The sequence below is a fragment of the Moschus berezovskii genome, chromosome 10 (assembly GCF_049115385.1).
Source record: "Moschus berezovskii isolate FMDL1 chromosome 10, NW_MosBer_1.0, whole genome shotgun sequence".
NCBI lineage: Eukaryota > Metazoa > Chordata > Mammalia > Artiodactyla > Moschidae > Moschus > Moschus berezovskii.
Window position 1 is genome coordinate 94248747 of NC_142469.1, and position 11299 is coordinate 94260045.

General features: G+C 48.6%; 1 protein-coding gene across 1 annotated transcript; it reads right to left on the reverse strand.

The window, feature by feature from the left end:
- Window positions 1-802: 802 nt before the first annotated feature.
- Window positions 803-11299, reverse strand: LOC129561114 (UL16-binding protein 3-like). Its single transcript, XM_055433514.2, has 5 exons — window positions 11192-11299; window positions 6560-6823; window positions 5909-6184; window positions 4710-4836; window positions 803-3459 (listed from the first exon to the last, which is right to left on the reverse strand). Exons 1-5 carry the CDS (start codon window positions 11277-11279, stop codon window positions 3414-3416), a joined length of 801 nt encoding a protein of 266 aa, XP_055289489.2. The 5' UTR covers window positions 11280-11299; the 3' UTR covers window positions 803-3413.

Below are 11299 nucleotides of genomic sequence, written 5' to 3' on the forward strand. Positions count from 1 at the left end.
TAAACACATGAAAAAATGCTCAACATCCCTCATAATCAGAGAGATGCAAATCAAAACCACAATGAGATACCATTTCACACCTGTCAGAATGGCTGCTATCCAAAAGTCTACATGCAATAAATGCTGGAGAGGATGTGGAGAGAAAGGAACCCTCTTACACTGTTGGTGGGAATGCAAACTAGTACAGCCACTATGGAGAACAGTGTGGAGATTCCTCAAAAAACTGGAAATAGAACTGCCATATGATCCAGCAATCGCACTCCTGGGCATACACACCGAGGAAACCAGAATTGAAAGAGACACATGTACTCCAGTGTTCATTGCAGCACTGTTTATAATAGCCAGGACATGGAAGCAACCTAGATGTCCATCTGCAGACGAATGGATAAGAAAGCTTTGGTACATATACACAATGGAGTATTATTCAGCCATTAAAAAGAATGCATTTGAACCAGTTCTAATGAGGTGGATGAAACTGGAGCCTATTATACAGAGTGAAGTAAGCCAGAAAGAAAAACACCAATACAGCATACTAACGCATATATATGGAATTTAGAAAGATGCAAATGATAACCCTGTATACGAGACAGCAAAAGAGACACAGATGTATAGATCAGTCTTTGGGACTCTGTGGGAGAGGGTGAGGGTGGGATGATTTGGGAGAATGTCATTGAAACACGTATGTTGTCATATGTGAAATGAATCACTAGTTCAGGGTCAATGCATGTTATAGGATGCTCGGGGCGGGCATGCAGGGATGACCCAGAGGGAGGATAAAGGGAGGAGGGAGGTGGGAGGGGGGTTCAGGAGGGGGAACTTATGTAAACCCGGGGCGAATTCATGTCAATGTATGGCAAAACCAACCAATATAATATTGTAAAATAAAAAAATAAAAATAAAAAAAAATAAAGTGTAGCCAAGGTTAAAAAAAAAAAAAAGAACTAACACCCAAAAAAGATGTCCTTTTCATTATAGGGGACTGGAATGCAAAAGTAGGAAGTCAAGAAACACCTGTAGTAACAGGCAAATTTGGCCTTGGAGCACAGAATGAAGCAGGGCAAAGGCTAATAAGAGTTTTGTCAAGAGAATGCACTGGTCATAGCAAACACCCTCTTCCAACAACACAAGAGAAGACTCTACACATGGACATCACCAGATGGTCAACACCGAAATCAGATTGAAATAGATTCTACTGTGGGTTAAAATGCTGTTAAAGAGCACTTCATGCTATGGATAAATGTGTGAAAGAAGAGTCAAAGGATGTGGCAAATTTCCTTAGACAGATTATATTCCTTGTAGCCAAAGGTGGAGAACCTCTGTACAGGAGCAAATACAAGATGGCGAGCTGACTGTGGCTCAGATCATGAGCTCTGTATTGCAAAATTCAGACTTAAATTGAAGAAAGTAAGAAAAACCACTAGGCCATTCAGCTATGATCTAAATCAAATGTCTTATACAGTGGAAGGGACAAATAGATTCAAGGGATTATATCTGGTACACAGAGTGCCTGAAGAACTATGGATGGAGGTTCATGACATTGTACAGAAGGTGCTGACCAAAATCATCCCCAAGAAAAAGAAATGCAAGAAGACAGAATGATTGAGGAGACCTCTAAGTTCTCCTCAGAAGAGGAGACCTTAGAAATAGCTGAGAAAAGAAGAGAGGCAAAAGGCAAAGGAGAAAAGGAAAGATATATCCATCTGAATGCATAATTCCCAAGAAGAGCAAGGAGAGATAAGAAAGGCTTCCTAGATGATCAATGCAAATAGAGGAAAACGATAGAAAGGGAAAGCCTAGAGATCTCTTCAAGACAATTTGAGATACCAAGGGAACATTTCATTTAAAGATGGACACAATAAAAGACAGAAGTGGCAAGGACCTAACAGAAGCCTTTTCCATCAAACAGTTGGTCAAGTTGTGAATGCAAAGGAAAAGTACTTAAAGGAAATCAAAAGTGCTCCCCCAGTGAATACATGCATAAGAAAGCAAATCTGAGCATCAAGGTCAAGTGGTAAAGTTGGTTTGAGAAGAAAAAAGAAAGATGCTGAATAGGATGTGCAACGCAAAGACATCACTTTGCCGATAAAGGTCTGTCCAGTCAAAGCTATGGATTTTCCAGCAGTCATGCACTTATGTGAGAACTGGATCGTTAAAAAGGCTGAGTGCTGAAGAACTGATGCTTTTGAATTGTGGTGCTAGATAAGACTCTTGAGATTCCCTTGAACTGCAAGGAGAGCAAACCAGTCAATCCTAAAGGAAATCAACCCTGAGTATTCACTGGAAGGACTGATGCTGATGATGAAACTCCAATACTGTGCCTTCCTGATGTGAAGAGCCAAGTCATTGGAAAAGTTCCTGATGATGGCATAGATTGAGGGCAGGAGGAGAAGGGGGCAACAGAGGATGAGATGGTTGGATGGCATCACTGGACATGAGTTTGAGCAAACTCCGGGAGACAGTGAGAGACAGGGAAGCCTGGCGTGCTGCAGTTCATGGGGTCACAGAGTTGGACATGACTTAGCGACCGAACAACGATTCACCATATGTGAACAGCTCAAGCAGTGGCCAAAAAGTTACAATTTATCTTATTTGTAGTAATTCATTATCTATTCTGAATATGATCCTCTGTCAATGGGGAAATAAATCTACTTTTCAAAACAGACATAGTTTTTGCGGTGAAATCTGGCTTCTCCTTCGAGGGGGGGAGGCATAGAGGAACACAGAAGAGTCACCACTGAGGGTGAAGATCTTGATGAAACAAAAAAGGATTTCACTGCATAACTTCCAGAATATATCTTTGGATCCAGGTTATCAGGATACTGTTTGGGATCAACAGCTAGACTGCAAGTTACTTTAAAAGCTTTCTTTTTATTCTCGGCTTCCACAATAAATGTAGCCGAATCATCAGCTCTATTTAATCCCATAAGGTGGAAAAAGGGTGAAATGGCCCGAGCTCCCTCCTTGATTAGAAAAGGAAACTTGAAATATTTATGTCTTTTGCAATAGCGAGATACTGACTTAAATATTCATATTAGGCAATAAAATGACTAAAAGAGACATTCAGACATAATATTTCATTTTGTTCAAAACATTCTGAAGTTGTTTCTCTGAACGTAGAGAGAATCCCTGAGTCCTGTAATAGCAGATGGTATTTTTCTCACATTATCATCATTTGCAACAATGAGATTGCCATACAGAGAAGAGTCTGATTTTTCTCAAACTAGAAAAAGACAGAAAGTGTCCTATTTGAGGAGAATTCTTGTTCAAGTAGCTGAACAAGAATTTCATTGCAGGGATTCCATCACTTACAACCAAGAGAAAGAGGCAAAAGAGGTTGGGGAAAAAAAAGAGACTGAGGAGGCTTTTCACCAGATGTGACGAGAGTCCCGAGACAATGCAGCTACTGCGTCATTTCATAACTGGAAGGCAGGCTCCGACTTTCTGGCTCTGACCTCCTGCCTGTAAGGGGACAGAAAGAGAACAATGGCTGTCAGGGAAAGACTGTTTCATGAGGCCGACAGAGCACCTGCCAGGCTTCCTGGAAGCTCCGTCTCCTGTAGAAAATAAAGGGTTGGTCCAGGAGGCTGAGGAACTCCTGTCACCTTCCTGCGGCTGCCCCTCCCCAGACCCCCTCCAGCCCCGCCCTCACTGAGGGGCTCCTATGTCCTCCACCCCCACCCCCACCCCAGGCCAGCAGCTTCTAGTCACCATTTCTTCTTTCCTGCAATACAGAGTCACCCCAGGCCCTGACACCCCCTGCTTAGGCTCAGGACTGGAGCCAGTGAGGAATTAATCTGCTCCCTTTACTCAGGTCCGGATCCTCCTCGAGGGGTGCCTAAAGGACCAGGGAGCAGGTCCCTAGAGGAGGGGCCTTGCCTCCTGAGAGCCTTGGGGGGCTACAGGCAAACCTCCTTCCCTTGCTCCCCTCCAGCCTCTGAGCAGCACACACAGCTCTCAGGCCCAGGTCCCTGCCCCCATCTCTTCCTGGTGCAGCCTAGCTGGATGCCGCCACCCCAGCTCATATATACCCATCCTGTCACCTCTGCTCAAGGCAGGACCACTCAGTGATGGAGTCTCTGGGTCCCCAGGAGGCCACAGGCTGAGTTATAGCTGCTGCTGCTCCAGGAGCACAGGCCTGGCCTCCCCCCTTCCCACAGTCTCTGCTGTGGGGCTCCTGCCTTGCCTGCTTGACCCAAGCCACTTCCTGTGAGAACGGGCCTTTGGAGTCGGGTCTGCAAAGGCCTTCCCACCCCTTCCTCCTGGGATGAGAGCCCGTCCCCTCTCATCCTGGCCCCCTGGGTGGGTCCCCTCCCCGCTGACACATCATGTGGAGCCGCCATGCTGCTCTCAGCCCCCGTGAATCCTGCTCTCACCCTGAGTGCCTGCTGTTCTCATACCACCTGCCGTGGACCCTGCCAGCCAGCATTCTGTCTCAGTCAGGGGACTTGGCTAAACCCTTTAAGCATCAATAGGCCCTCAGCCTAGTGAAGGTCCCTCCCTTTTCACAATGTCACCTGACAGTGGGGACCTCTCAGAACTCAGGGCTGAGCTTGTTCGAGTTCTGCTCAGGTGATATGGGGTCCTATCCATCTGCTCATTTCCAGGATGAGGAGGTTCAGTGAGGGGCAGGGGTTGGCTGGGATTCACCTTCCCCATCCTCATACCAGGCCCTGTGCCCCAGCCTTCCCTCTGAATTTTGCCCTCAGTACCTTTTCTTGCAAATGATCCAGGCTACGATGCTTATGAAAAAACCGGCAGAAACCCCAAGGATGATCTTGATTATGTGATGGCTGGCTGGGGCCGTAGGCTGCATTGGAGGGGATACTGTGGTCCTTACTGCAAGGAGAGTAAGAGTGAATCCCTTGTCCAGACCCCAAACTCAGCAGATGCCTCCTCAGCCCCCCTGATTCAGGTACCCCTACTGTGCAGACAGCTTGCACCCATCACATGGAAACCCCTGTGATAGATCCTCAGATGAGATAGGCAGAGCCCTGTCCTCATGGGGCTCTGACAGCTAATGGGGGAGTAAGGTTTCCAACACAGCCACTCAGTCCTGCTGTGACATCAGAGACGATGATCTGATGATGAACTACTCAGGAGCTGACATTAGGGGTACTATTGACAGTTTTCCCAAAGTAGAATAGGTGACATTTAAAAGATTTTGGAAAAAGGGTACAGTGAGAAATAAATCCCAGAAATCAAAACGATATCTACAGGTTTGGGATCAGCAAAAATCCATGTTCAACAGTCCGAAGGCCTGTGCTGTGAGGAGAGACATCAGGAGGCAGAAGAGGAAGGAGGATGAAAAAGCATCCCCGGGTCATTGTTCCCCCAGGACAACTCACTTTATTTATTTACATTATTTTATTTTTATTCACACCAAAAGCATTGTTAATTGGGGTATAGCCATTAACAATGTTATGATTGTTTCAGGTGAACAGCGAAGGGATTCAGCCATAGATATACCTGTGCCCCTTCTCCCCCAAACCCCTCTCCCATCCAGGCTGGCACATAACACTGAGTAGAGTTCCATGTGCTATACAGTGGCAGCTTGTTGGTTATCCATTTTACACGTAGCGGTGTGTACATGACCTTCCCAAAGTCCCGAACTATGCCCCCAGGTAACCATAAGCTTGTTTTCTAAGTCTGTGAATCTCTTTCTATTTTGTAAGATTTTTGTACTATTTCTTTTCAGATTCCACATATAAGGCATGTCATATGATTATTTCTCCTTTTTCTGACTTAGATCACTCAGTATGACACTCTCTAGGGCCATCCATGTTTCAGAAACAGCTCAGTTTAGATGAATCACTTTGCCAAAACACACACACACAGACACACACGCACACAGAGGTGGGTCCATATCACCCTGAGTGGACTACCACTTCCTTCTCCTAGTCTCACTTACCCGTGGTCTTCAACATTTCCTCCCAGTGCACCATAAAATCCCGAAGCCAGGCCCGACAGTCTCCCATGCAGACATTCTTGAAGAAGTTGCTCACAGCTCTGTCATTCTCCCACTTCTCTTTCATCCGTCTCCCTCCAGAATGAACTTCTGTCCAGTGTCCATTCTCCGAATCAAAGTGGAGGAACATTTGTCCATTGAAGCCGAACTGCCAGGATCCACTGATGTGTCCATCCTCTTCATACCGGCATGTCATCCTACCCTGCAGGGTCTGAGGGCCTGACCCCACCAAGAAAAGAAAGAGCTCAGTCTCTGGACTTGAAAAATTCTTGGCCTCACTGTGGTCCACCTCCCCTGGGCCCAGGTAATCTTGCCCTGTTCTCTCCTCCAAGGCTTGCTCCTTCTACTGGACTACTAGGGAAGGACCAATATCCAACTGAATTTTTACCCATAAACAATGGATGCTGCTCCTTCAGTATTTGGACTTCCTAACTCACCCCTGGACCTGATGGACATGAGTTTGACTTGATGGGCATGAGTTTGAGCGACCTCTGGGAGTTGGTGAAGGACAGGGATGCCTGGCATGCTACAGTCCATGGGGTTGCAAAGAGCGGGACTTGACTGAGCAACTGCACTGAACTGAACTGAACTCACCTCTGGCCGTGTGTTTCTCCGGTATAACGTCAGGCAGTTGCCCCTTGAGGAAGTCCCCGATGTCTCCCAGTGTTTCCATCTGTGATTTCCAAGTGTTCGTAGTTTTCACCTCCTCTCCCAATGGACTTGTGGATTGGATCATGGCGCCACCACAGTCATAGGAGAGAAAACCATTCCCATCTACCTGGCCTTGAACCACACACCACGGCTGTCCACGACTGGGCTGAGGATCGACGGTGAAGTTGTAGCAAAGAGAGTAAGCGTCTGTGAAGGAAAATGCAGGTGAGGGCAGGTCTGGGAGAAGAAGACCCATTACCTCCTCCCCCCACTTATGTGAGAGCAGAAAAGCTGCAGTGCTGGGTTGGCAGAGCAGGAAGGACCCCCTGCACCCCAGCACCACCGACAGGCTGAGCAAATGGAGAAACCACATAACATTATCTCTACGCTGCTCATAAGGCCAACATAAAACCCAAAGCTGCAGAAAGGAGAATTCACAATTAGGGGTCACAGGACTTAGCAAGATCGGGGAGATGCTGCTGATCTACCACTTTGATGGGTCTTGGAGGCCTGGAGAAAGGCCTGGCCCTCATGGCATGAAAGAGAAAATCCAGAACTTCCGAGGCAGGTGGTAGAGGAGGGGATTAAAGCCTCAGAAAAGTGAATCTGCCAGGGTGGACATACTATGAAAGGGCAGGAACGTGTGCAGCCCACCAAGTTCCATGGAGCCTGAGAGGAAAGAATGGGTGAGAAGCATCGCCAGCATCTCAAGGATGACTTTTGTTGAAGGTCGGGGTGGTGGTAGGAGATGGTGTTCCTGTGGGCTTCCAGCAGGAGTGAGGATGGAGAAGGTGGAAAGAGCTGATGCCAGGTGGAGTGCTCTATTTCAGAAACAAAGTAGATGTAGTGGTCAAAGTGACCAGAGAGTCCCAATGTAACCAGGCCTCACTGCAGAGAGTACGATGCTGGCTCATAGCACAGGGTGATCCTAGAGGCAAACAGATGAGCAGTGAGCCCTGTTAAAAACTACACGATTGAAAGGAAAAATTATAAAAAAAAAACAAAACAGAGACAAACACAAGGCTGGATGTTCAGGAAGCTGAATGCAGACATCCCAACAAGATGCCCAGATCCTATGTGCAGTATCCAGCACTGAGTCAGGTCTTATATTCAGAATCCATTACTAGAGACAGCGATGCCAGGCATCAGCAAGGAGGGCCCTCTTATCACCCCAGCAAGTGCAGAAGTCCTTCTGGCCTTTGGAAGCCACATGGTCATTGACTGGGGTAAGTGTCCACTTAGCAGAGAAGCCACCCCCACATTCATGAGGTCCTAGAGAGGGACTGACATCATGTCCATCAATCTGAAACATCATCATGGCCCACCTGTTATTACTGTGGTGCCTGAGATCTGTGGAAAGGAATACACATCTGTCCCACGTCCTGCCCACAGGAGTGTCACCCATTCACTGATCCTCATAGTGCTCATTTCACATCCACTGCATTTGCAATATGAGTGAAAAATCTTTATAGTCAGTAAATTACCGTGGGGTGAGGGCTACCACAGAAGCGATTTCTAAGTTCACACTTCGGACACTGACCTTCATCCCCCAATCAGTTCAGTTCAGTTCAGTTCAGTTGCTCAGTCGTGTCCGACTCTTTGTGACCCCATGAATCACAGCACGCCAGGCCTCCCTGTCCATCACCAACTCCTGGAGTTCACTCAAACTCATGTCCATCGAGTCGGTGATGCCATCCAGTCATCTCATTCTCTGTCGTCCCCGTCTCCTCCCACCCCCAATCCCTCCTAGCATCAGACTCTTTTCCAGGGAGTCAACTCGTCGCATGAGGTGGCCAAAGTATTGGAGTTTCAGCTTTAGCATCAGTCCTTCCAATGAACACCCAGGATTGATCTCCTCCAGAATGGACTGGTTGGATCTCCTTGTAGTCCAAGGGACTCTCAAGAGTCGTCTCCAGCACCACAGTTCAAAAGCATTAATTCTTCGGTGATCAGCTTTCTTCACAGTCCAACTCTCACATCCATACATGCTTGCTTGCTTGCTTGCTAAGTCACTTCAGTCGTGTCCGACTCTGTGTGACCCCATAGACGGAAGCCCACCAGGCTCCCCCGTCCCCGGGATTCTCCAGGCAAGAACACTGGAGTGGGTTGCCATTTCCTTCTCCAATGCATGAAAGTGAAAAGTAAAAGCGAAGTCGCTCAGTCGTGTCTGACCCTCAGCGACCCCATGGACTGCAGCCTTCCAGGCTCCTCCGTCCATGGGATTTTCCAGGCAAGAGTACTGGAGTGGGGTGCCATTGCCTTCTCCGATCCATACATGACCACGGGAAAAACCATAGCCTTGACTAGACGGACCTTGGTTGGGAAAGTAATGTCTCTGCTTTTTAATATGCTATCTAGGTTGGTCATAACTTTCCTTCCAAGGAGTAAGCGTCTTTCAATTTCATGGCTGCAATCAGCATCTGCAGTGATTTTGGAGCCCAGCAAAATAAAGTCAGCCACTGTTTCCCCATCTATTTCCCATAGTACATGTAAATAATATCACATCCTGGAGAAAATGAGAGAGTACCAACCTACAATCTCTCCAGGGCTGCAGGAGTGTTATCCTTTTCCTATCTCCATTTAATTCCCAGTGTGGCCCATAGATTTCTCTAATTGTACATATGACATAGTTCAGGCTCTGCAGAGCACAGTTTGCTGTTACAACTGCTGTCCTAGCACAAAAGCAGTCACAGATGATTGGTGAAGGATGACCTTCTTGAGCAGATGACCCAGCAGCACCTGTGACATCAGAGGTATCTCTGGTCGGATAGGTGCTGTGTGCTGAATATGGCATTTTTCTTGGAGGTTCACAACACAGACCCTTTATGTCCTTAAGCAAGGCCATGCGATTTGCAGTGGGGAATACTACACCATTTAAATGTGGCTCCTGGTATGGTCCTGGGGGCTGGTAGAGGTGTGGCCTCTGGTCATGGAATGTCAACGTTGTCCATCATGATCTGGGCTCATCAACCCCTAATCATCAGTTCAGATAGACCAGCCATCATAGGATTAAAGTGATATTGTGGTTTGATATAAGAAGGGCCAGAGGCAACAAATAAGAGAGAGCAGCCGGTGGCCTAGGCCCGACATCAGAGTTGTTGTAGGACCACTATTCTCTGGGGCCTTCCCCCGTGGCTCAGCGGTAAGGAATCCACCTGCAATGTTGGAGCTGGAGTAGACGTGGGATCTATTCCTGGGTGAGAGAAGATCCCACGGAGGAGGGCATGGCAACCCACTCCAGTGTTCTTGCCTGGAGAGTCTCTTGGACAGAGGACCCTCGTGGGCTTTCATCCATAAAGAGTTGGACATGACTGAAGTGACTTAGCATGCACACAGTGTTCTCTGCTCATGCCTGAGGCTTCATGCAGTGTCCCCTATGTCCAGAGACCAAGGAAGCTACTCTAGAGCAGAGGGGGTCAGGGGACATTAGTCCATATCTGCTGGACCCACGATCCTTTCACATTCACACCACCCAGAACCTACAAGGTAGGACAGAGCAAGGTTTTGGTTCACCAACAGGCAGCTAAGGCATCACTTGCAATGAGTCCCTAGGGGATGAGCCATCCATTACTGTGGTGTGACCCAGGGCAATCACGTGGTTCTTTTGGTTTTGTCAGGTCGTCTTTGCCTGCTCTTGTAGCACAAATGTGGAGATGTATAATGCACACAGACACCAAATGGCCTGTTGAGACCAACAGATTTACTCTCTGTCTTTTAAATAAAAGGTTCTCCAATTTCTTTCTTAACTAATAGGTATTATAGGCCAGTGTCTCCATAGTCTCAGGGAATATGAAAGTGGTACCGAAGGGTAGAAGTGGGGGTGCCCTGTGTCCCACACTTTGGGAAACTCAATCTCCCCTGCTTTATGTCCTGGGGGCCAGGCTGGGAGGCTTCTGCTGGAGTGAATTCTCAGGCAAGAGGATAGGGTGCCAGTTGACAGAGGGCAGGTTTAGTGTCCCTTTACAGATAGGAAGTTGTTGGAGGCCATGGGCTTCTCGAGAAGGGGAGAGATGCAGAAAAATACTGTTGTAACCAAGCAGGACTGTAAGGAGGCTTCCTAGAACAGACTCCACCCATCTCCCCGCCCCTCCCTCCTGCACTGCCCCCCCGCCCCCCCGCCCAAGTGTCGGACTCCACCTAGACCCTTGCCCATCTCACGCCACCTCTCCTGCGGCCAACGCAACTGGTCAGACTCCACTCGGCCTTACCGTGAACCCCGGGGGTTCGGTCCCTTGGAAGCGGCCGCCACCTTTCCTGCACCCGCTTCAGTGACTCCGAATTCCCGACGGGGAGGGGGCCCGGGGGGCTGCAGCAGCATTTCGTGACGCCCACCTGTCTCCCATGTCTCCCTGCCTCCCCTCCCTTTTCTGCTGGGATTCCTTTTTCACCCAGATCTTGTCTTTTCCCTGCCGGGGGCCGGCAAGCAGCCGCGAGTCGGGGCGGGGAGCAGGAGCCCAGCGGGAAAGGAGCGCGGGACCTTGAAAAGCAGGTCCCCGAACCGGCTCGGACACCCCCATCCCTCTCTGGTCTCAAGGCCCCGTGTCCTCTCCCCCTCAGGTTCATCCCCGAACTCACCGCCTCGCGTCGGGCAGAACCAGAGAGTCACGAGTAGCACCGGAGCCGCGAAACCGAGACGCGCTCCGCGGGCCGCCGTCAGGTCCATCACCGCCTGCACCCTGGCTG